Source organism: Rana temporaria, chromosome 3 (genome assembly GCF_905171775.1).
Source record: "Rana temporaria chromosome 3, aRanTem1.1, whole genome shotgun sequence".
Lineage (NCBI taxonomy): Eukaryota > Metazoa > Chordata > Amphibia > Anura > Ranidae > Rana > Rana temporaria.
In genome coordinates this window covers 437,625,769-437,652,835 of record NC_053491.1, presented here as the reverse complement: position 1 = coordinate 437,652,835, position 27,067 = coordinate 437,625,769, and the positions used below count along the sequence as shown (strand labels likewise).

Sequence of the window (27,067 nt, the reverse complement as noted above, 5' to 3'; positions counted from 1 at the left end):
GACGGTAGCATACAACTGTAATATATAGGATACGGGACCCTCAATAGACACCCAAAGTGTTCAAACATGGCACAAGCTTTTTTGAAGGTCTGATGCTTTTCATGCATGCCAATCTGTCTTTGATGGTATGTACTGTATAAGGATCTGTGTTGGGCATCCTGACTACGCATTCATAAAGTCAAAGTCAAATAAAGGACCCCAACGCCTAGGCTGCGTTTTTTATTTCTGGCATAGGAATTTCCCCGCTGTAACGATTGCGTCCCACAGGATAAAACCCTTTTTTGTCTCTTTGACAATAAACGTAACAGATGGCTCCTATTATGATAGCCACCAAAATTGCTCCTCCAACACAACCAAGAACGATCGAAAGTGTAGTGCAATCTGTAAAGAAAACAGCAAAAAAAAAAGAAGTTTCACATTTTTACATAAAAGTATAAAATGCACCCAAATTTCAAATGGCAAACCATAGTATATTTTACATTTTGAATGATTGATATGTATTGTTTTTTATATTGCCGCCATACTTGCGCTAATGATTAAAGCTGAGGTCCAGGCTTGATATACAAGTGTACTGTTTACTAATTTTGGCCAAACTTTCTTATGGCACAACTTTCATAGTCAGTAGTGATGAGCCCAATATACCTGGTTTGGCGAACATTACTAGGTGCTAAATCGAACTCGACTGAAGTCAATGGAAACTGAATGTAAAAAAAAAACAGTAATGGACATTTTATATGTTAATATGCAAGAGATTGTCAAACAATGGCATACAAGATTGGGTGCTGGCCTGGGGGACATGCACCAAAAAATAAATAAAAAAATTCAGTTTGACAGGAAGCAGGGATTTTAGTAATGACTAAAGTGAAACACTAAATACCAACCTGAGGGATGTCCTGACCTGCTGTGAAAGGGCACATCTGTTCGATGTAATATATCATCTACTACAGCAACATTGACATTTACAAATAAAAAGTGTGTTTAACCCCTCCTTACATCAGGTGCCCCCAGCAGAGTCTCTCCTTACATCAGGTGCCCCCAGCAGAGTCTCTCCTTACATCAGGTGCCCCCAGCGGAGTCCCTCCTTACATCAGGTGCCCCCAGCTGAGTCCCTCCTTACATCAGGTGTCCCCAGTGAAGTCCCTCCTTACATCAGGTGTCCCCAGTGAAGTCCCTCCTTACATCAGGTGCTGCCAGTAGAGTACCTTCTTACATCAGGGGCCCCCAGCGGAGTCTCTCCTTACATCAGGTGCCCCCAGCAGAGTCTCTCCTTACATCAGGTGCCCCCAGCGGAGTCCCTCCTTACATCAGGTGCCCCCAGCGGAGTCCCTCCTTACATCAGGTGCCCCCAGCTGAGTCTCTCCTTACATCAGGTGCCCCCAGCGGAGTCCCTCCTTACATCAGGTGCCCCCAGCTGAGTCCCTCCTTACATCAGGTGTCCCCAGTGAAGTCCCTCCTTACATCAGGTGCTGCCAGTAGAGTACCGTCTTACATCAGGTGCCCCCAGCGGAGTCTCTCCTTACATCAGGTGTCCCCAGCAGAGTTTCTCCTTACATCAGGTGCCTCCAGCGGAGCCCCTCCTTACATCTGGTGTCCCCGGCGGAGCCCCTCTTTACACCAGTGTCCCCAGCGGAGCCCCTTCTTACACCAGTGTCCCCAGTGGAGCCCTTTATTACATCTGGTGTCCCCAGCTGAGTCCCTCCTTACATCAGGTGCCCCCAGCAGAGTCTCTCCTTACATCAGGTGTCCCCAGTGAAGTCCCTCCTTACATCAGGTGCTGCCAGTAGAGTACCTTCTTACATCAGGTGCCCCCAGCAGAGTCTCTCCTTACATCAGGTGTCCCCAGCAGAGTTTCTCCTTACATCAGGTGCCTCCAGCGGAGCCCCTCCTTACATCTGGTGTCCCTGGCAGAGCCCCTCCTTACACCAGTGTCCCCAGCGGGAGCCCCTCCTTACACCAGTGTCCCCAGCGGAGCCCCTCCTTACACCAGTGTCCCCAGTGGAGCCCCTTATTACATCTGGTGTCCCCAGCGGAGTCCCTCCTTACATCAGGTGCCCCCAGCAGAGTCTCTCTTTACATCAGGTGTCCCCAGCAGAGCCCCTCCTTACATCAGTGTCCCCAGCGGGGGCCCCTCCTTACATCAGTGTCCCCAGCGGGGGCCCCTCCTTACATCAGTGTCCCCTCTCGTCAGATACACAGAGCGGAGGGTTGGCGACAGCTCCATTTCCCTCTCCACTGAACACACAGGGAAAGCCGGAAAGAGATCTTGCGGTGGTGGCCATCTTTTTGTAGCCCGCTATCCCGATTCCTGTTACAAAAGCAAAATCCCAGGATTTTCATCGGGACGGACTCCGATCGGGACGAGGGTCCAAAAAAAAAACTGTAATAAGTATTTATTGATTGGTTTGCGCAAAAGTTATAGCGTCTACAAAATTGGGGATAGTTTTATGGCATTTTTAATAATATTTGTTTTTCTAGTAATGGCAGCGATCAGCGATTTTTATTGTGACTGCGACATTATGGTGGACTCATCGGACACTTTTGATACTATTTTGGAACCATTCACATTTATACAGCGATTAAGTGCTATAAAAATGCACTGATTACTGTATAAATGTGACTGGCAGGGAAGGGGTTTACCACTAGGGCGCTAGGGAGGGGTTAAGAGTGTCCTAGGGAGTGATTGTAACTGTGTGGGGGCAGGGCTTACTGTGACATGACACTGATCGCTGCTCCCGACACAACATCTCCCCGTTCTGACTAGTGACACTGTCACTGATTGGAACAGCGATCATTGACGTGTCACGACAAGCCATGCCTCCTATCAGTTAGAAGCACTCCCTAGGTCACACTTAAGCGCTTCAGCGCCCCCTACAGGTTAACCCCTTCACTGCCAGTGTAATTTTTACAGTTATCAGTGCATTTTTATAGCACTGATCGCTGTAAAAATTACAATGGTCCAAAAATGGTGTCAAAAGTGTCCGATGTGTCCGCCATAATGTCGCAGTCACGATAAAAATCGCCTCCATTACTAGTAAAAAGATATATATTAATAAAAATGCCATAGAACTATGTCCTATTTTGTAGACTCTATTAGCTGGATTCAGGATGGCGAGCGCATAGTTGCGGCGGCGTAGCGTATGGCATTTACACTACGCCGCCGTAAGTTAGCGAGGCAAGTACATGATTCACAAAGTACTTGCCTGCTAAGTTACGGCGGCGTAGCGTAAATCGGGCGGGCGTAAGGGCGCCTAATTCAAATTCGGCTATGGGGGCGTGTTTTATGTTAATGGGGGTTGACCTGACGTGATTGACGTATTTTACGAACGGTGCATGCGCCGTCCGTGTACATATCCCAGTGTGCATTGCGGCAAAGTACGCCACACGGTCCTATTGGTTTAAACGTGGACGTAAATGACGTAAATCCCTATTCACGGACGACTTACGCAAACGATGTAAAAAAATTTCGAATTTCGACGCGGGAACGGCGGCCATACTTAACATTACTATTCCAGCTATTTGATGGAATAACTTTAGGCCTGATAATGCGTTACGTAAACGGCGTATCTGTACTGCGTCGGCCGGGCGTACATTCATGAATAGGCGTATCTAGTGATTTACATATTCTACGCCAACTGCAATGGAAGCGCCACCTAGTGGTCAGCCTAAAAATTACACTTTAGGATACGACGGTGTAAGACACTTATGCTGCTCGTATCTGAGCCTAATTTAAGCATATCTGGTTACCAGAATACGCTTAAATTTGCGCCTTTCTGAATCTAGCTATATAACTTTTGCGCAAACCAATCAATAAACGCTTATTGATTTTTTTTACCAAAAATATGTAGAAGAAACTGAGGAAAAAAAATGCTTTTTCGTAAAATTTTTTCTATTATAGCAAAAAGTTCTATTTTTGTTTATAGCGCAAAGAGGTCATCAAATACCACCAAAAGAAAACTCTATTTGTGGGGAAAAAAAGGACGTCAATTTTGTTTGGGAGCCACGTCGCACGACCGCAAAATTGTCAGTTAAAGCGACGCAGTGCCAAATCGCAAAAAGTGGTTAAGAAGGGGTTAAATAGAACTTTTTTACCTCCATGGAAGCCTGGGGTTTAGTGACCCCCCCACCTACAGAAGTCTGACCAGTCAGTAGGTGCGTGTGCAATTCAGTATCCTATTTTACCATGAGGTGGCGCTGCATGTAAACGTTGTAGGTTATTAATGAAATCCCTTTTAATGCCTACCCTTGACACCACTTTTAACTTCTAAATCCTGTGGTGTGGATGAACGTCCATGTTTGTTCTTGGCGTGACAGGTGTACGTTCCGTTGTGGTACAATGATGCTTCTCTAATGGTGATGGATCTATTGTCTCGGAAGAAGTCCACCTGAGCCTGAGGTGGGATTTCCCAGCTGTATGTAGGAGGAGGCAGAGCATCTGAATGACAAGTTAAATTGACAAACCCTCCTACACTAATCGCAGATGTTGTCCAAATGTCCACTGTTGGTATTCCTGGTGGGTCTGAAAAACAAAAGATAATTCAAAAAATATTTTAGACCAAATTTAGATTTAAAAAAAGCAAATATTTCTTGAAATGGCCTGATCATGGGGAACCTGGACACATTAGCAACTTACCTTGCAGGCTTAAAGTGGATGTAAACCCACTCTCATCTTTTTTAAAGTAATGCCATAGTGCTCATCTATAAGGATATACATACCTCCTGCATGTATCCTTCCTTTCAAATATCTCCCCCTTCTTTATTTGGAGCCCCATCAAATTGTGGATTCAGTGGGAGGGCCTGATGTACGGTGCTCGGTGGGCGGAGTCATGACATCTCCAGACTCTCCGCCCACCTCTACACTCGCGCCTGGCCGGAGTGAAAAGTGCGCGCACAGGAGAAGAAGAACGCGCTCATGGCCGCTGTCAATTCATGTGTCACTGTCCAGTGACAGTCGAGCATGATGGTGCGGCGCGGACAGCTGTGAGCATGGATCCCCCTCAATGTCTTTTCCGCGGAAAGCCAGGGGAGGGAGAAATCCCTGATTTCGAGGGACTGTCCCTGATTTGGAGCAATGTCCCTCTGTCCCTCATTCTCCTCATTTGTCCCTCATTTTGGTCTTATCTATACAGATGTATATAAAATGCACTTTTTATCTATCAAAAAGTGTTGCCCAGTGCTAAACCTTTCATCTGATTTCTAAATTGCTGCATTTGTAAATTCCAAAAGCCAATATAAAGAAATAGTAGTGGTAAAAAAAGCACTTGTGGATTTAACCAATCTTATTTTTTTGTACAATTCTCCTTTAAGGGGGCGTGGCAAGGGGTGTGTCCTATGCCTACATACTTTTGATGATTGGTGTCCCTCACTCCCATCTCAGAAAGTTGGGAGGTATGGAGAAGCGGCTGAGCTAAAGCCATGCAGGGAAATCGGTGCTCACGGCTGTCCCTCCGCTGCTCCGCTGTGTGTTACTCTGCTTCAGTTTATGAATGGAGGGGAGACGCTGTCTTCTCTCCATTCATCTTCAGTGTGAGAAAGGGAGTGGGGAATCTGTGACCTCACTACCGTTCTCTGTCTCAAAGGGGAGATGTCAGGGGTCCGTTTTGACCCCTGACATCTCACCAAAGCCCCCCAACAGAGCTCATAAAAAACAAAACTGCAATGAATAATAAAAAAAATAATTGTAGAAAAAAGTAAAAAAATAAAAATAAAAAAAAGTACCGACACTGACACAATATGATTGTGAAAAAAAAATTAAGAACAAATTAAATTGTAAAAAAAACAAAAAACAACATTAAAAAACAAAACAATTGACACCGTCCACTTACACCGACCACTGACACCGTCCACTGACACCGAACATTGCCCCATCCCCCCACCCCTTTCCCAAAAGCACTGTGAAAAAATATATTTAAAAAATAAAACCCTCCCTTCAATAGTACAAAAAAAAAAATCCACTGGTCTCAAAAAAACTTCTGAAAAAAAAAAAAAATGTAATTGTAAAATAAAAACCTGCTGTTCAGATCACATGGGATGTCTGTGCGATGCGATTTCAGCCATACAAACTGTATGGCTGAAATGGCATCACATTCAGACCAAACACGCACAGGACCCTTATTTTGGTCCGCACCAGAATCGCATTGGTGTTCACACCTATGCGATCCGATTTATGTCCAAACTGTCAGTTATGTGAGCTGAAATGGGGGTGTCATTACCATTGTATGACACTCCCCAGCAGTTCGCATATGGCAGTGTGAACTGTCGTGCGAGTTGTGTGCGATGTGGGAATCCGAAGTGGATTTGCAGGGATCCTGAATCGCACCAGTGTGAACCAAGCCTCAAAGCATACAGCCTGACTGCTCCCACCAAGGCTCGGTTCACACTGGTGCGATTCAGTAAACCCTGCGAATCCACTGCGGGTTCCCACATCGCACACAACTCGCACGACAGTTCACACTGCCATATGGGTGGGGCCTGCACGGCAAATTTTTGTGATCCTTATACGTACTATCACCGCCGAGGGAGGTAGCTGTTTCGGCTGGGGAAGTGAGAAAGCAAGTGGAGGGTGAGATCTGCTGGGTGTTCTGTGTCCGCCGTGACCGCAATAACCTAACCTCTTACTGCAAGTCTCCTTCATTAGAGAACTTTTTGATTGAAGTGTCTGAGGCCCCATACACACGAGAGGATTTATCCGCGAATACGGTCCACCGGACCGTTTCCGCGGATAAATCCTCTCGAGGATTTTGATCCGATGGAGTGTACTCACCATCGGATCGAAATCAGCGCCGAAATCGCATCGCGATGACATGTCGCGCCGTCGCCGCGATGATGACGGGGCGACGTGCGCGACGTTGTCATATAAGGAATTCCACGCATGCGTCGAATCATTACGACGCATGCGGGGGATTGATTCGGACGGATTGATCCGGTGAGTCTGTACAGACCAGCGGATCAATCCGTTGGGATGGATTCAATCGGATAGATTTGAAAGCATGTCTTCAAATTTTTATCCGCTGGAAATCCATCCCAGGGGATAAAAATCCGCGGAAACAGATCCGCTGGATCGTACACACCAGGGGATCTATCCGCTGGAGCCGGTCCGCGGATCAATTCCAGCGGATGGATACTCTCGTGTGTATGGGGCCTTAATTTTTAAAACGTGAGTACAATGAGTGAGGATTTGTGAGCACTTTTTAATAAATTGGTTTTACGTACTTCACCATTGGAAGCATTTTATTTATTTTTCATGTGGATTTGATTAATTTGTGATCACCGTTGGAATTGCCTATTAACCCGGGTGGGTTAACCACTAATTGCATATCCCTGCTATACACCGTCACTGTATTAATGACACTGTCTGGGAAGGTGTTAACATCTCGGGGTAATCAAGGGGTTAAGTGGTATGTTATACTTGTTCCTTCAAGGAAGGATCATTCCCTCTGTACAGAGCACTGTGTTGTTTGCCAACACAGGGCTCTGGGCTGTGATTGGACAAAGCCGATCAGCAGGTCCCGGCTAGGAATCATGCTGACAAAACAATCACAGTGGGAGGAGGGGGAGGGAGCGTACGTGCGCCCTGAAACTGGAGAAGGCCTGTAGGACCCTTCTGTCCACAGCACAATGCTGGCGGTTGGTCCTAAAGTGGTTAAAGAATAAAAGATTAATTTGTTGTTTGATGGTATATACATACATTGCACTGTAACTTTCACAGATTTATTCACGGTTCCTATAAGATTTGATGCTTGGCATGTATAGGTTCCTGACATATTTCTTTCTGCAGAGAAGGATGTTGTGGTTTGCAGAGACCAGTTTGCAGGATACAAGGTGCACTCTTCTTCAGGAGTTGGGTTCCCTTCAGACCTACAGCCAAACATCCTTTCCTTTCCCTCTACCCAAGCGATAGAGTCCGGACAGGAACCGTCACTGAACTCTGGTGGATCTGTGACAAGAGAAAACAGAAGAGCCATTATATTTTAACATGCTTATATAATTTAGCAAGACCCATGTTGGATTATGTAGAATTTACACTATATTGACACCTGACCATCACAACTATTGTATTAACCATCTCATTCCATTGTTCCAAAATAGTCATTAATATGTGATTTTTATTAAGGTAATTAAGACCAACCCCCCCCCCATTCTTTTCAGGAAAGACTTTGTAAAAGATTTTGGGGTGCGTCTGTAGGAACTTATGCCCATTCAGTCAAAAGACTGAGAATAGGTATTGAGTTCAGACAAAATGACTTGGCTCACAAGCTTTCCAATAAATCCTATAGATGATCAACACAGTTGTGCTTTGTGCAGGCCATTTATATTCTTCCACACTAAACCTATCAAACTATCTGCCATGAGGTTGGAAGTGTAAAATTGTCCAAAATGTGCTGTTGTGTTAACAGTATCATTTACTGGAAACACCCAAACCCAATAATTTGTGCACATGCTTTTGATCATGAAGTTGTTGTGATGGTCAGGTGTCCACAAACGTTTGGCCATGAAGTTGGTATGATGGTCAGGTATCTACGTATTTTTGACCATGAAGTTGTGATGGTCAGGTATCTATAGATTTTTGACCATGAAGTTGGTGTGATGGTCAGGTATCTACAAACAATTGGCCATGAAGTTGGTGTGATGGTCAGGTATCTACAAACAATTGGCCATGAAGTTGGTGTGATGGTCAGGTATCTACAAACAATTGGCCATGAAGTTGGTGTGATGGTCAGGTATCTACAAACTATTGGCCATATAGTATATGATAAACTTTAATCTCTAAAGGTCCAAAATAGTTTACGCTACATAGTTACATACAATGTCATGTTATCGTTCTATACCGACCTATGCTTGTCTGATTTATATTTATGCCATTACAGACTCTGAGATTGCTTGGCAAGGACCCATCTCTCAGTTCACTTTGATTGGCACCCCAATGCACTGCCACGAGGCACCTGTGCTGGTGGCACCACAGCACATTGTGTGCATTGGGGCGCTTTGCAGATTTTTCAAGGAATAAGATATGTTGTAGCCCATTCATTTTAAATGGGCTGCCTAACGCAGTGTTGCGCAATACACCTCAATGTATCAAATGTGCATTGTGGTGTAGTGCAGTGGTTCTCAACCTCAGTCCTCAAGTACCCCAACAGGCCATGTTTTGGGAATTTCACTTATACCGCGTACACACAGTCGAAATTTCCGACAACAAATATTCCAATGGAGCTTGTTGTCGGAAAATCCGACCGTGTGTATGCTCCATCTGACATTTGCTGTCGGAATTTCCAAGGAGAACTTGCAAACATGGACTGTTAGGGGTACTTGAGGGCTGAGGTTGAAAACCACTGGTGTAGGGCAGAGCCGTGCGCACAGGGTGTGCCTGGGCACACCCTAATTTACCCCATGTGCATTAGCATTATCCAGGTGGGTGGTTGGGGGTGCCAGTGGCCAGTGTAAATGCCCCCATTATATTAAAGGCTAGGTTCAACTGTAGGAACACATTACACTTATACTTAGGATGTAACATAATATGCTCCCAATCAACTCCCACCATCAGAGCCTCCTCCCTGTGGCAGCAGGTGGCGTTCATGCGTGTTTGAGCTTTGGGGTGCACTCCCTAATACCATAGGATGCGCACAGCTATGGTGTAGTGCAATGTGGCTGTGACAGGATGCTTTTAGTAATCTGCAGTGCACAGACATATGCCCAAGGTTCCATGTTCCGTGCAGAAGCTCCTGTAAGCTAAATAACTAAACTTTAGGATTGCGCACTTCAAGGGTTCAGAGCGGTGCCCTAGCATCGGGGCCAGATGAGCTGGAGATCAGGTATCTTTACATATTTCCCAATTCTATATGTAGCATACTGGAGAGACATCAATGGTTTATTTAGGCTCCATTCACACCTAGGCGTAGGGCGTACAGGCGTTTTTACAGGCGATTTTTACCGACGTTTTTGTCGCGCGTATATGCGCGTTTGCGCGCGTATGCGCGCGTTTTCGCACAGTGGCGTTCAACGTTTTTGTACTTTGTCTTTTTCCATATTAGCCAATAAGAAAAATGATCATCCCTGACATCACTTGTTGCTCTCCTAGGAATTTTTTATTCCTCTTCCTGGGTGAATATACCTCTTCCGGATTTCAGCAACACAGGCGTCAAAACGCTTGTACAAGCGCGTGTTTACGCGCAATACGCGCGTATCAGGCGTTTTACATTGACTTCAATGTAAAAAAAAAACGCTCAAATACGCGCATATCGCGCGCTAGGAGCGACAAAAAAGGGTCCGGAACTTTTTTGAGCTACAGGCTACAGGCTACAGGCGTTTAGGCGTTCAGATGTGAACCATCCCCATTGCCTTTCATTACTTTTCGTCCCTCTGGCGTTTGTGCGCGTCGCGCTACAGGCGTAAAAACGCCTAGGTGTGAATGGAGCCTTAGAACCATTATGTCTCTTAAAGTGCACTTGTCACCACCCACATCATGTGGACAAAGAGGATATACTACACAAGTAGCATTAATCTAGTTGGTGGAGATCAACAGCTCGGTAAATGGTGACTTAGGCCCTTTTCACATTGAGGAGTTTTTCAGGCGGTACAGCGCTAAAAATAGCGCTGCTATCCCGCCTGAAAAACTCCTTTACTGCAGACTCAATGTGAAAGCCCGAGGGCTTTCACACTGAGGCGATGCGCTGGCGGGAGATAAAAAAATCTCCTGTCAGCAGCATCTTTGGAGCGGTGAGAGGAGCGGCGTGTATACCGCTCCTTCACCGCTCCTTCACATTGAAAACAATGGGAAACCGTGGCAATACCGCCCGCAATGCGCCTCTATAGATATTAACCCTTTATCGGCCGCTAGCGGGGGTTAATACCGCACCGCTAGCGGCCGATTCCCGCGGCAATCCCGGCGGTATAGCGCCGCTATTTTTAGCGGCGTTATACCGCCACCGCAGCTCCCGCCCCAGTCTGAAAGGGGCTTTAAATATAAACTTTAGTAGTTTTTTTGGTTAAACCTAGTTTGTGCTTAAACCAGTTCTTAAAGCGGATGTCCGCTGAAAAAAATATATTAAAAGCCAGCAGCTACAAATACTGCAGCTGCTGACTTTTAATATTAGGACACTTACCTGTCCTGGAGTCCAGCGCCATCCGCAGCAGAGGACGAGCGATCGGTCGTCACTCTGCTGCCCCCACCGCCATCCTCGGTGAGGGAACCAGGAAGTGAATCGCTCCGGCTTCACTGCCCGTTTCCCTACGGCGCATGCGCGAGTCGTGCTACGCCTGCCGATTGGCTCCTGCTGTGTACTGGGAGCCGAGTGTTCCCAGAACACAACGTGGGGGGACAGGAGGTGACGTCATGCCCGCAGTCTGCCCGAGACTCTGTGGCCGGAAGTGCGTGCAAATACCTGTCTTTAGACAGGTATCTGCACACCCTCCCCCCTGAAAGGTGTCAAATGTGACACCGAAGGGGGGGAGGGTTCCAATCAGTGGGAGTTCCACTTTAAGGTGGAGCTCCGCTTTAATATCATCTTTATTATGTCTAAAATAACAATTTTACAAGTAAAATAGGGTGCTCCTATATGTCTGCATGTTGGGCAAGCTAATAAGAGAGCCCAATACTAGATCTGCACTTAGAGCCCTTTCACACTGGAAACGCCTGTAGCGGAGCGTTAAAATAGCGGGCAAACACCGATATTTGTCCGCGTCTTTAACACGATTTTACCGCGTTTTCAATTCGTTTCAATAGAGAGGGGCGTTTTTGGAGCGTTTTATGAGCGTTTTAATAGCGCTATTTTTACCGCGAAAACGCAGCAAAAACGCACTAGTGTGAAAGGGCTCTTATGGCTGTATCTGAAGGGCCATATGAGAAGAAAGGGGGCTGTTTTCCTTTGATTAAAGGAGAATGGCAGAATCAGCCTGTATTTCACACAAAGAAAGGTATATAAAAGGAACAGAATACAAAGTACATGGTACAACATACACAGCAAAAAAATAATAAAATGAAATGTTAAGGTAACAAATTCTTTAAGAAACATTGATGAATATTGGTAGTGATTGCTGTATTGCAAAACCTGTTTATGTCACAAGACACTTACATTGCACAGTGAGGGTCTCTTCTTTTGTAAGTAGCTCTTTCTTATTGTCCCGAATTAATATTTTACAGGCAACAGTGAGATTTGCTTTTCTTCTTGTTATGATGATATTTTCAGTCAGGTCCGGGGATTCCCCCCTCTTCACTTCTTCTCCATCCACACTTATGGAAAGACCAAAGTTGTCTGCATTACCCCGAATTAAATTACAGTCAGCGGTCACCGTGTCACCCAGGTTTGCAACCTTACTGGACACTGTGAGGTTCACCATAGGAGGTTCTGTAACACAAAAATAAATACAAAAATCAGTAAAGGTGTGGATGAGGGCAGTACTGGGAGCTGAGATATTGACATTGCAAGCCTCGTTTTATATCTTTGCAAATTCCACCCAGATTACACAAATTTATGCAAAAAGTTTTTTTCCAAAACCTAATGGGAATATAACATCTTTTAAGTAATGCAGGTAAAACAGATCAACTTCATGTAGATAATATTATTTTCTATTATTATTGTTATATTATTCTTGTCCTAATCTATTAACCGCTTGCCAACTGCCTCACTAAGGCCCCTTTTACACTGGGGCGGGAGGTGCGGTGGCGGTATAGAGGTGCTATACCGACGCTATATCGTCGGAATTGCCGCGGAATTCAGCCGCTAGTCCTCTCACCGCTCCAAAGATGCTGCTTGCAGGAGATTTTTCTCTCTCCCGCCAGTGCATCTCGGGCACCTCAGGCTTTCACATTGAGAATGCTGGGCAGGAGTTTTTCAGGCGTTATTTAGGCGCTATTTTTAGAGCTAAACCGCCTGAAAAACTCCTCAGTGTGAAAGGGGCCTTATGCCGCGTACACACGATCAGTCAAACCGATGAGAACGGTCTGATGGACCGTTTTCATCAGACCAAACCGATCGTGTGTGGGCCCCATCGGTTATTTATCCATAGGTTAAAAAAAAATTCAATCTTGTTTTAAATTTAACCGATGGATTCCTAACCGATAGAAAAACAAACGATCGTCTGTGGGCACGTCCATCGGTTAAAAATCCACGCATGCTCAGAATCAAGTCGACGCATGCTTGGAAGCATTGAACTTCGTTTTTTTCAGCACGTCGTTGTGTTTTACGTCACCGCGTTCTGACACGATCGTTTTTTTAACTGATGGTGTGTAGGCGTGACGGACCATCAGTCAGCTTCATCGGTTAACCGATGGAAAAATCCATCAGACCGTTTTCATCGGATGGACCGATCGTGTGTACTCGGCATTAGAAGTATAAGGCAAAGTGGTCAAGTATTGGATACATGATCCAGCACTTCTTGCTAGGGGGCGTGCCTGCCACCTTGACTGTGCTGTGATTAGTGACAGCACAAGTTGGTTGGGGTGCCTCCCAAGGATTAATCACTGGCACACGCTATTCGGTTCTGTTATTTAGGGAAAGGGAGCTCTGTGTTGTAAACAACACAAAGCTCCATATAGTGACAGGCGATCTTGCTGTTTTCTTTTTCTCTGCAACGCAGGCAAAAAAAAAACAACAAGATCGCTTAGTAAAAGCACCATATAACACATAGTTGGGCACATATTTAACCCCTTGATCGCCCCTAGATGTTAACCCCTTCCCAGCAAGTGTCAATAGATCACTGTATTACTGCCACTATGTCAGTGTCAGTCAGTTAGTGTATCCCCCAGCCCCCCAGTGTCAGTTAGTGTTAGATGGACCGCCACACTATCACAGTCCCACTATAAGTCGCTGATCGTCGCCATTACTAGTATAGAAAAAAAAGTATTTATACCAGACTTTATAACTTTCATGCAAACCAATTAATTTACACTAATTGTTTTTTTTTTGTTTTGTTTTTTTTTACCAGACATGTAGCAGAATACATCTTGGCCTAAATTTATTAAGAAATTCAATTTTTTTATTGAATATGTTTTATAGCAGAAAAAAAAAAATATTGGGCTAGATTCAGAGAGAAGATACGCCGGCGTATCTCCAGATACGCCGTCGTATCTCTGAGTCCGGCCGGTCGTATCTATGCGCCTGATTCATAGAATCAGTTACGCATAGATTTCCCTAAGATACGACCGGCGTAAGTGTTTTATACTGTCATATCTTAGGCTGCATATTTACGCTGGCCGCTAGGTGGCGCTTACGTATAGTTAACCGGTTAACGCCCGCCGCATGTACATATACGTCCACAGACTGGCACGTACAGGCATATGGGCGTACATGTACGTTCCCGCCTCTCCGCGGGTCGGGGGTCCGATCGGGACCCCCGGTACATGCGGCGGTCGGTAACCCGCGGGGAGCGATCCGGGACGAGGGCGCGATCGCTCCCCGGAGCTGAAGAACGGGGAGAGCCTTGTGTAAACACGGCTTCCCCGTGCTTCACTGTGGCGGCTGCATTGATCGAGTGATCCCTTTTATAGGGAGACTCGATCGATGACGTCAGACCTACAGCCACACCCCCCTACAGTTGTAAACACACTAGGTGAACCCTAACTCCTACAGCGCCCCCTGTGGTTAACTCCCAAACTGCAACTGTCATTTTCACAATAAACAATGCCATTTAAATGCATTTTTTGCTGTGAAAATGACAATGGTCCCAAAAAGTGTCAAAATTGTCCGAAGTGTCCGCCATAATGTCGCAGTCACGAAAAAAATTGCTGATCGCCGCCATTAGTAGTAAAAAAAAAAAAAATAATAAAACTATCCCCTATTTTGTAAACGCTATAAATTTTGCGCAAACCAAAACGCTTATTGCGATTTTTTTTTCCAAAAATAGGTAGAAGAATATGTATCGGCCTAAACTGAGGAAAAAAACAATTGTTATATATGTTTTTGGGGGATATTTATTATAGCAAAAAGTAAAAAATATTGAATTTTTTTCAAAATTGTCGCTCTATTTTTGTTTATAGCGCAAAAAATAAAAACGCAGAGGTGATCAAATACCACCAAAAGAAAGCTCTATATGTGGGGAAAAAAGGACGCCAATTTTGTACGTCCGGCCGGCGCATTTTTTTTACGTCGTTTACGTTAGGCTTTTTTCGGCGTATAGTTACCCCTGCTATATAAGGCGTATCCTATGTTAAATATGGCCGTCGTTCCCGCGTCGAGTTTTGAAAATTTTATGTCGTTTGCGTAAGTCGTTCGCGAATAGGGATGTACGTAATTTACGTTCACGTAGAAAGCAATGACGTTTTGCGGCGGATTTTCGAGCATGCGCATTGGGATTTTTTCACAAACGGCGCATGCGCCGTTCATAAAAAACGTCAAATACGCGGGGTCACAGTTAATATACATAAAACACGCCCACATCATCCACAGGATTAGGGTAGGGAAATTCCTATACCTCTAATGACCAGGTGTGTGTGCAGAATGTGTTTCTGAGTGTCCACTCTTTCATATGTAATACCTAACCGTGTTGGCACTGGAAAAACAAACCTCAGGTATGTGTTCTGTTTAAAATGCCACTTTATGCATTGACTTATCTCCTGATACCCAGTCTGTTCAGACCAGCCTTTTTGAACCAGGGTGTCCAAGCACCCTGGGATGCCTTGAGGTTTATTCAGGGGTGCAGGTAGAAGAATGGTTGGCACCGGCCCAAATAGGGCTAGGTGCCACTGACTATATGAGATGGCACACAGGCAGGGAAGAGTTAAGTGAGTCTCCCCCCCTCCAGGTTTCCCCCCTCCCCTTCCCTGGGATAGGGGAGGTTTTTCCACAGGCAGCATAGGGCCAATAGATAGGCGCAGGGGGTGGACTGGGGACATGTGACAGGGGGGTTTAAGAGTGATTCCCCCTCCCAACTGCTTCCTCTTGCCAGCAGCAGCCCCCAGCAGGTGAGCTCCCCGCCCTCCCGCCCCTTAGGTCTGGTTTTAGCAAGCTAATTTTGCAAAAAAAAAAAAAAAACAGAAGAGAAATGAGCGTATGTAAAGGAGTCACGGATGACAGTGTTTTATGGTGGTACGTTTATACGGATATTATGGTTCTGGCCTTGCAGGCCCCGTTTATTGGTTGCACTATGCGTTTTCTACTTGTTTTAAGTCACAGCTGGCGGTACAGGAGTTAATTATTAAAGGAGGGGAAGGCTTTTATGCCCGTCGGCTTAGGCCGGCGGCTGGCTGGTTGCTTCCCCTTGGAAAATTACGGTGTTAATAAAGGTTAACAAGTTAATGTTATATGGTTATCAATAAAAGCTGTGGCCGACCCCTACGTCCACTCAAGGGTAATATGGTGTTGTGTCTTTATTATGGTAAAGGTGAGACGAACACATGGGTACGGTGAAAAGGGTATGGTTTAGATAGTCTGCATACACAATTAAAAATATATATATTTTTTTTAAAGGAAGTGGAAAAGGATGACAATAGTGTATACTATAGTGAGGAATGTGTACTTACCATAAATATGTATGCTCATATTGCTCTGCTTGGAGGCCCGGAACACTTGCGATACACAAACCAAATCATGCAGACCCGCCGGTAGTTCATTGGTATCCAGGTTGAATGAAACGGACACGTTCCCAGTGACACTGGTATTAGGAAAACCATCAACAGACAACACTGTAATGATATTATCTGGAGGGAATGCACGGGGGACCTCACAGCTGATTGTAGTCACTGTCCCTTTTTCCAGCCACATCTCGGCTGTAATGCGGGGATCCTCCGGCAGAGCTGTCATCAGAAATAACACATAAATATATTACTGAAGACTGTCACATAAATGGGCTTATTCAATAATGAAGAGAAAAGTGGAAGGAGAGTGTGCAAAGAGCAGCAATCCACAGTAAACAATCAACCCTCATATCATGCATATTAGGAAATGAATATAGTAAGGTCCGTTGCTCACTCTGTTAGAGCAGATAACAGTTCAAACCCAGAGCCCAAACCCCCTCCAAACTACACTTCAAAAGACTGGAAAAACATCCTCTATACTGCAATTAACTGAAGCAAAATGATGTTGCCTTGTTGAAAAGTCAAACTGCCTGTGGATCCTGCCAAGTCAGTAGGTGACCATACCGTCTGGACCAGTGTTTTTCAAACTTTTTTTCAATCAAGGCACCTTTCAAATCTATGCACAGTCTTGAAGCGCCCCCATTCTAAAGTGTACAAAAAATTGTAATAGTTTTACACAGGGCTTTTTTTCAGGGGGAACTTGGGGGAACTCAGTTCCACCACCTCTGGCTCAGACCCTTTGGTGCCTGCTCACCACAATCACTTGTAAACACAGAAGTCTGCTGTCTGTGTTTACAAGTGAGAGCTTTGTAACCCCCTGAACTCTGTATGTAATGCAATTCTGGTATTTAATGCCCCTTTAAGACCCTTCTACTGTTTGTGAAATCTAAGCGGGTCATGGTTGAGTTCCTGCACCTATTTTCTGAGAAAAAAAGCTCTGGTTTTACATAATTCAGCATCAATACACATAGGACAACCAACATTAAAAGTGATTTATTCCACCAAAGCAAAAACACTTTTGCAAACTGGTACTGACTAGTACTCCAATGTTTCTCTTCTCCCTCGGTTTTTCTCCATCACTTAGCAAATGAGACCCCAAAGCTGATGAAGAGGGGCAAGGGAGGGCCAAACAAGGATATGCAGGCAACGGACATCCTCCTTATTAATTGATGATGTCATTGGTCCTTGAGTGGGCTGGCAGCTAGAAGGTTGTAACGGTGTACAATGAAAAGCTATGGTTTTGTCAAACTAAAAGGCAGATTTCATCCACACGCTGGCTTGTATGCATTTTGGGGCAATTTTTTGGCATTGCCTCTAAAGTTGCGGCGGCGTATCGTAATTCCCCCGGCGGAATTCAAATTCCGCGGCTAGGGGGCGTGTACTATTTAAATCAGGCGCGTCCCCGCGCCGATCGAACAGCGCATGAGCCGTCCGCAAATTTACCCAGCGTGCATTGCTCCAAATGACGTCGCAAGGAGGTCATTGGTTTCGACGTTAACGTAAATTACGTCCGGCCGTATTCGCGAACGACTTAAAAAATTCAAAACTCGGCGCGGGAACGACGGCCATACTTAACATAGGATACGCCGCACTTGCTATAGCAGGGGTAACTTTCCGCCGGAAAAAGCCGAACGCAAACGACATAAAAAAAAAGCGGTCGTTCGTTTCTGAATCGGCGTAAATGCTCATTTGCATATCCCACGTGTAAAAAATATGGAAGCGCCACCTAGCGGCCGACCGGCCTGGAATTGCAGCCTAAGATCCAACGGTGTAAGTCACTTACACCTGTCAGATCTTAGGCATAGCTATGCGTAACCTGATTCTATGAATCAGGCGCATAGATACGACGGCCGGACTCAGAGATACGACGGCGTATCAGGAGATACCGTCCCAGGGTCTGCAGGTGAGTCATCTGTACACAACAATAGGGCAGAGCTGGGCAGCATTTGTAGCAGCACTTCACACAGAGATCAGGACACAGCACAGGACTAAAATTTCAAGGGAATTTAAACTGGGATAGTTGGCAAGTATGAGGCAGCAGCTTTAGGCCCCACAACAATGACAAGGCCCAGGGCAGCTGCCCCTTTTTCCCTGCCTTAAGGATGGCCCTGGACATCAGGATGGCGCTAGCGTAGATGAAGGAATCTATTAAATTTCCCTCATTCAGCACCTAGCGATCCATAGGCTGGCTTGGGCAGGCAGATCAATGAGCAAGAAAAAATGTCCAACTTTTTTAGACATGGACTCCCCTGTCCTTGTTATCAGTGGTCCACATGTTCTTTATCATTTCAGCCACGACCTCTTTGCAAGCTAAATGCTGCACATTGGAAACATACAAAAACTTGGAAGATAATGCTGAAAAGGTAAATTGGTGTGAAAAGTGGGAATATTATTGGTTTAACAGCACCCCACAAAAATACTCTAAAACCTGTCCAATTTGCCTGTAACCATTGCATAGAATGTATTTTTCTCCAAAATTATGGGTACGCTTTAAAGTGCTTGAGAAGTTTTTTCTTTAAAATTGCACTTTAATAACATTGTTATGATTGAATAAGCAGCCATTTATAGGCAGAGCAAAGAGATTTCAGAGAACCATTATAGAGGGTGTACATTATATAGATGATCTGACTTACCATATGTCCTGACAGTGACAGGAGATGACTGCACGGTGGTATTGGGGACGTTTGTAAGATTTAATGTGACCTGGCAGGCAAAGTCCTGCAGGTTGTCCCTACGAGTTGCGTTAAACTTAAATGTTTCCGTCAGGTTCTGTGGGCCTTTTCTGGGGTCCTCTTCATATATTCTCCTGAAAAATGTTTCTCCTCCTCTGGTCACTGATAAAATGACATATTGGACAGGAGCCACACCATACACTGAGCACGTGACTTCATGTTCTTCGTCCTCCTCCAGTTCCCTCTTCAGGTCTATGTCCAATCCAGATGGTAGAACTGTAATTACACAAATTTTAAATCACTTCTCTGTGCTCACTGAGACATTATTACTTAACGTGGAATGTTAACTGAGAGTGCAAAGTGGTTCTAAAGCAGCGGTTCTCAACCCGGGGGTTGGGACCCCCCTGGGGGGTCCTTTGGCAATTTGCCGGGGGTCGCGAATGCTAGTCCAAACTGTAACGCTGGCCGAGACGGACCCGAAATGACTGTTTACGCCTGAGTCTGTCCGTTTCTGCCAGCAAGACGTCACTTCCGGGAGAGGAGAACCGTGCGTAAATGAGGTTCCGTCGCCGCCATCATGGTACTCTCGTCCGCATTAAGGCTGCAGTTAGAAGTCAGCAAGCGGAGTTAACCGGAAGTGACGCCGCCGCCATCTTGGTACACTCGTCCGCAGCAAGGCTACAGTTAGAAGTCGGCAAGCGGACATCTTTTTACACCCACCCAAGTCTTGCAGTTTACATGTATTTTTACCAGTAAACTGAGCTTATATACTATATAAGCTTTATATAGTATATAAGCTCAGTTTACTGGTAAAAATACATGTAAAATTCAAGACTTTGGTGGGTGTAAAAAGATGTCCGCTTGCCGACTTCTAACTGTAGCCTTGCTGCGAACGAGGGTACCAAGATGGCGGCGACGTCACTTCTGGTTATTATAATAGACGGGTTGCTGATGCTGACGGAACACCTGAGGTAACCTGAGGTACTTTGGCAAGCCAGGCACTAAATACCGGTAATTAAGGCATTTTTGTACTGTTTGTCACAGCAGAGTAATTAATACATCGATTTTGGATAAAAAAATATGACATGACTGTGAAAAATATAATTGTGGTACAATACATATCATTTATATATAAATGTCCCAGTTGGTTCCTCAAAAGTGGTTATTCCGTGTCAGTGCTAGATACATGTTTGGGTGCTATACACTTTGAATATCTAGCACTGACACGGAATAACCACTTTTGAGGAACCAACTGGAACGTTCATATATAAAAGATATGTCTTGTTCCATAATAATTTTTTTCTTGCATAGCCACGTCATGTTTGACCTAAAGCGGAGTTCCGCCATTTTTTTTTTTTTTAAGTCCAACATGACGTGGCTATGCAAGAAAATAATTAATATGGAACAAGACATATCATTTATATATGAACGTCCCAGTTGGTTCCTCAAAAGTGGTTATTCCGTGTCAGTGCTAGATACATGCTTGGGTGCTATACACTTTGTAAATAATTTTACCCTTGGGGGTCCCCACAACTTGGGAAAATTCATCAAGGGGTCACTGTACTAGAAAGGTTGAGAACCACTGTTCTAAAGCCTAAACATTTTTTACCTTAAAGAGGAAGTAAAACCTGCCTCTTTTTTATTTTTATTTTTCTGACTTGCAAAGTAAAGACATAATGTGCTAGTATGCATTGCATACTAGCACATTATGTGAAACGTACTTGTAAACGAAGCCCTCGTGGTCACCGCTGGAGGCCACATTCACCTTCCCCCGTCTTCTTTCTGGGGGTCTGCATACTCCAGTTGTGTGACTGGCCAGAGCCGCTTGACTTTACTCCCGCACATGAGCGCGGGAGTAAAGGCCATGGCACAGGCCATGGCACAGGCCATGGTTCCTTCAGAGTGCATGTGCCAATGAAGTCATCGGTGGCATATACAGTAAATATCTCCTAAACGATTCAAGTTTAGGAGATACTTACAGTACCTATAGGTAAGCCTTATTATAGGCTTACCTATAGGTACAAACATTAGAGGGAAGTTTACTTCCTCTTTAATGCATTCCCTACAGTATGTCCAAAGGAAAAGGAAAGTAGAGTTCACACCGCTCCAAGGCTGTCTGCAAATTAGAGATCTCTTGATACTAATAAAACAGCAAGAAGTTCTGGACAGCCGTACTCCAAAAAAAGTGAAATTCAAAATACATGCCACAGCAGAACGGACAGAAGACTGACGCGTTTCACACTAACAAACAGTTCTTAGCCATATCTCTTGATACTACTGTGGCAACAAGACTGGGTGCCTGCCGAGGTCCGCAACCTGGAAAATCCATGCAACAAAGAGCAAAAGTGGCACATCCAGAGATGAAGAAACATTTGTTGGTTTATTTTCGAGTCAAAGGTTTAAAAAAACATGACACATGACCTTGAATGCCTCCTAGTGGCTCTGGTGGGCTTTAGAACTTGAGCCACCAGCTATCAGCTACATCTGTGGTCCAGAATTATCCTCAGAAACTGAATCGATATATACACTGTATACAGTGCTTTTTTTCAGGGGGAACTTGGGGGAACTCGGTTCCACCACCTTTGGCTCAGACCCTTTGGTGCCTTCTCACCACAATCACTTGTAAACACAAAAGTCTGGTTTCTGTGTTTACAAGTGACAGCTTTGTAACCCCCTGAACTCTGAACTCTGTATGTAATGCAATTCTGGAAATGTAATGCCCCTTTAAGACCCTTCTACTGTTTGTGAAATCTGAACAGGTCGTGGTTGAGTTCCTGCACCTATTTTCTGAGAAAAAAAGCTCTGACTGTATATACACAAACACTATATTGTCAAAAGTATTGGGACGTCTGCCTTTACATGCACATGAACTTTAATGACATCCCAGTCTTAGTCCGTAGGGTTCTATATTGAGTTGGCCCACCCTTCGCAGCTTTACTGTAACAGATTCAACTCTTCTGGGAAGGCTGTCCACAAGATTTAGGAGTGTTTGACCATTCTTCCAGAAGCGCATTTGTGAGGTCAGGTGCTTATGTGGACGAGAAGGCCCGGCTCATGTTGCGGTCAGGACTACTGTGTATTCCAGTCAAGATCCTCCACCCCAACCTCGCTCATTCATGTCCATTTATGGACCTTGCTTTGTGCACTGGTCCAAATCATTTGGTGGAGGGGGGATTATGGTGTGGGGTTGTTTTTCAGGGGTTGGGTTTGGCCCCTTAGTTGCAGTGAAGGGAACTCTTAGGCCTTGTACTCACGAGCAGACATGTCCGATGAAACCGGTCCGCGGACCGTTTTCTTCGGACATGTCTGCCCGGGACTTCTGTTCGATGGCTGTACACACCATCGAACAGAACTCCGCGCGTAAACAATACGCGGGGCGTGTCCGCGGTGTCGCCGTGACAATGACGCGGCGACGTGGGCGGGCCTGCCTTTTAAATGCTTCCACGCATGCGTCAAGGTCATTCGACGCATGCGAGGGATGGCGGGCGGCCGGACATGTACGGTAGGTCTGAACAGACGACCATACATGTCGGGCGGACAGGTTTCCAGCGGACTGTTTTAAAGCAAGTCCAGGAAACAGTTGTCCGCTGGAAACCTGTCCGATCCGCCCGAAAATGGTCCGCTCGTGCCTACACACGGCCAAACATGTCTGCTGAAACTGGTCCGCGGACCAGTTTCAACAGACATGTTTGGTCGTGAGTACGGGGCCTTAAGGGACCAGCATACCAAGACATTTTGGACAATTTCATGTTTCCAACTTTGTGGGTTTGGGGATGGTGCCTTCCTGTTCCAACATGTCTGAGCATCAGTGCACAAAGACATGTGTAGCGCTACCCCCGAAGGAGCCTCTGGTTGATTTGGGATCGGCCTATTAAGTTACCCTAGCGTTGTCTAGGGGTGCAATTGTAGAGACAAACAGTGAGCGAAGGTCCAGACAGTGAATAAAGGTTTTTCTCCAATGCTTTATTTTCCAGGCCAACATGGCCAACATCAATTGGGAAGGGCAAAGTTGATGAATAGAGAGAGAGGAAGAACCTTGCAGTATCAGGCCTGGATATTAGATAGAGCAGTCAGTACTGCTCTGCATAGTACCAATTTGTAACTCGTCGCCACTCCAACTGAGTGGGTAAAGTGCCCCCGGACAGACCCTTTTTTACAGGCCTGGCAGCCGAGATGTCACTTAGGATTTCTGGGAGGTACAGGCCTCTCTTACAGACCCGGCTCGGGCCTCTGCCACAGGCCAATTACAATGACTGAGCTAGGTAGATAAATGGAGCGAATCCTCCCAGTAGATTTCTGCATTGGTCACCAGATGACAGCAAACATACCTGTCAGTACACTGGTCACCAGATCCCCTCAAACCGACTCCCCAATCGAACGGCATTCAGCCTGGGATCCTTTCAATAGAATCGGGAACCCAGCCAAAATTGACTGGGGTCCCCTTGTACCTCTGGATGAGGTTCCAAGTGGTCTGCAACTATGGCCAGGTGGGCCACACCGGCGGGGTTCATGGATGCGCTCACTCTGAAGGTGGATGCCGCACCTGGAACGGGGACCCCGCGAAAATTTTAGAACACATGACACCTGTCACAGATATACTCCTCTCCAGCACGCCCCGCGAGGGAAAAACTCCTCTGATTGGCTGCTGGAGAAACTTACTCTGCCAGAACCCCTCTGGCACCAACTGCTGGCTAGGGATGACATTGCATCCCTGGACCACAGACTGACCCAGTGGACATTTCTGGAATGACAGAAGTCCCAAAATTTAAACAAATAGTGAATGGGAGCAAGGTAACTCTCCCATTCCCCACTAACTTTAATGTAGTGCCCATTCTGAAAGTAAGGGGGCGCTACACATGGATGAGCGAGTTTGGAGTAGAGGAACTTGACAGTCCCGACCTCAGCCCGATAGAACACCTTTGGGACGAATTAGGCCCATTTCACACTGGGGCGGGAGGTGCGGTGGCGGTATAGCGGCGTTATACCGTCTGAATTGCCGCGGGATTCAGGCGCTAGCGGTGCGGTATTAACCCCACTAGCGTCCGAAAAAGGGTTAATACCGCCCGCAATGCGCCTCTGCAGAGGCGCATTGGGGGCGGTATTATTGCGGTTTCCCATGGTTTTAAATTGGAAGGAGCGGTAAAGGAGCTCGGGCTTTCACTTTTGAGAATGCTGGACAGGAGTTTTTCAGGCTGTACTTAGGCGCCATTTTTAGCGTTAAACTGCCTGAAAACTCCTCAGTGTAAAAGGGGCTTTAGAGTGGAGACTGTGAGCCAGGCCTTCTCGTCCACATCAGTGCCTGACCTCACAAAAGCACTTCTGGAAGAATGGTCAAACATTCCCATAGACACACTCCTAAACCTTGTGGACAGCCTTCCCAGAAGATTTTAAGCTGTTATAGCGACAAAGGGTGGGCCAACTCAATATTGAGCCCTACTGACTAAGACTGGGATGCCATTAAAGTTTATGTGCATGCAAAGGCAGGTGTCCCTATACTTTTGACAATATAGTGTGTGTGTATACATATATATATATATATATATATATATATATATATATATATATTACAAACTGAATTTTGGCATATGCATTGGAACTTTTTTCCTATATTTGAACTGAAGTACCATGTTGATTACAGGAAAACATCTATAACATACCATAAGGTATCACACTGGCCACAGCTATGTCATCATCGGTTGCCAGACATTGTATAGGTGAGTCTTCCCACTCACTAACGTGGACTTCAACCCATGAGAAGTTGCTTGTCCTGTCGGTAGATACTCGTACTTTAGTCAGTCTGGTTTCCCAAGACAGGTTTGTACAGTCGCTGGTGCAATTCAGGACGGCTGTTTGTCCAAATAATACGAAATCGTTCTCCTTTTCGATATGCACTGTACAGGAGTTCCCTGAAAGAGAAGGAAACATGGAAAAGGATGAAATGGAACAGAACAATATAATATACAATGTTATTATAACCTGACCACCCAACTCTTCTTTACTACTACTTCTCATCCTCAGTTATCATAATTACTTTCCACATACATCTACCCCTAACTGCCCCTAGTGTAATCACTGCCGGGAGGGTCTGATTTGTTAACTTAGCATTAAAGCGGAGGTTCACCCTAAAAACAATTTTCTAACATTACATTGTGCCCACTCTCGACATTGACAGTACGCTGATGTTTTTTTTTTTTTGCCGTATATACCGTCATATCGCTATTTTCCCCGCCGGCTTCCGGGTAGTGGCTCCCTCGGGAGTGGGCGTTCCTATGCACAGGCTAAGTGATTGACATGATGACAAAAGCCTCCCCCCGGCGCATAAGGCGCGTCACGAGTTGCCGAAAGAAGCCGAACGTCGGTGCACAGGGGCCGTATAGCGCCGACTCGCAGTTCGGCTTCTTTCAGCAACTCGTGACGCGCATTATGCGCCGGGGGGAAGCTTTTGTCATCACGTCAATCACTTAGCCTGTGCATAGGAACGACCACTCCCGAGGGAGCCACTACCCGGAAGCCGGCGGGGAAAATAACGATATGATGATATGTACGGCAAAAAAAAACATCAGTGTTCTGTCAATGTCGAGAGTGAGCACAATGTAATGTTAGAAAATTGTTTTTAGGGTGAACCTCCGCTTTAAATTGTATGTAACCTCTAAATCTAGTTTCAGTATATTATCAATCAGCTGCTGCACTTGCAGGGCTCTAATGAGGAAAGATGCAAGGTCTGATTTCCCTTCAAGAGTATCACACCCAAAATTAAATTTATGTTGCAGGGGATGCTCAAAATCTAACTTGTATCTTAGGGCAGAAAATCAGAAAGCCAATCACAAAAGCAGGAAATGATGTTTCTAGTGGGTGTTCTATATACCATCTGTGTACAGAACACCTCCAGGTAGCCATATTGCATTGCATTTTACAGAAAATGACAGCAGCTGCAGATTGAAAAGGAAAGGTCATTTTTAATAATACAGTGGAACCTTGGATTGCGAGTAAAGTGGTTAATGAGCGCTTCACAATATGAGCACTGTATTTTATCAAATCCTAACTTGGTTTGTGAGTGTTGTCTCGCAAAACGAGCAGGATTCAGGCCAAAGCGGTATGCAGTACCGTGTTTGGCATGAGGTGGGGGGGGCGCTGGAGCCGAACGACGCCAATCGGTGCCATTCGGTAATGCACGGAAAGGCCAGAGGACAGCTCAGCTGACATCAGCAAACCTTGGAAAGGCTCAGGAACAAAGTCTTTCCGAGGTTTGCCAAGGTCAGCCGAACTGTCCTTGGGCCTTTCTGGCTTTCCGGCCGTTTCCGAGGCTCTCCGCCCCCCCAACCCCCGCCTCTGGCCGCATGCGGTATTGTATGCCATTGACGTCAATGCAGAACAAATTATTTTTGTTTCCATTGACTTCAATGGGGAAACTTGCTTTGATATGCGAGTACTTTGGATTACAAGCATTCTCCTGGAATGGATTATGTTCGTAATCCGTGGTTCCACTGTATTTATTTACAATATGACTTGTGTTGCAATTGTATACGCTATATTACTTTATTTTTTTATTTGCTAATTATTTTTACACAAAAAAGTTACCCTTTAAGTAATCTTAGCGCTTTCAGAGGCACAGACCCCAAACAAGTATGCAGATCAGGGGTTCTGACTGAAGGATGAACCAGGCACTTTCACCCCCTTCCTGCCTAAGCCATTTTTCAGCTTTCTGCGCTGTCACAATTTGAATGACAATTGCACAGTCATGCAACACTGTACCCAAATGAAATTGTAATAATTTTTTCCCCACAAATAGAGCTTTATTTTGGTGGTATTTGATCACCTCTGTGGCTTTTATTTTTTTTGCTATAAACAAAAGAAGAGCGGCAATTTTGAAAAAAAAACTATATTTTTGCTA

At 45.3% G+C, this 27,067-nt stretch overlaps 1 protein-coding gene across 1 annotated transcript in view; it reads right to left on the bottom strand.

Moving 5' to 3' along the window:
- Nucleotides 1-203: 203 nt before the first annotated feature.
- LOC120933282 (intercellular adhesion molecule 5-like) overlaps nt 204-27,067 on the bottom strand; it is a 54,556-nt gene continuing 27,692 nt past the window's right edge. Inside the window, exons 2-8 of the mRNA XM_040346407.1 lie at nt 24,834-25,082; nt 19,138-19,452; nt 16,451-16,723; nt 12,066-12,338; nt 7,685-7,933; nt 4,241-4,516; nt 204-381 (exon numbers count right to left, since the gene is read on the bottom strand). Coding sequence (XP_040202341.1) covers nt 206-381; nt 4,241-4,516; nt 7,685-7,933; nt 12,066-12,338; nt 16,451-16,723; nt 19,138-19,452; nt 24,834-25,082 — 1,811 coding nt within the window. The 3' untranslated portion in view covers nt 204-205. The remainder of the gene's footprint in view (nt 382-4,240; nt 4,517-7,684; nt 7,934-12,065; nt 12,339-16,450; nt 16,724-19,137; nt 19,453-24,833; nt 25,083-27,067) is intronic.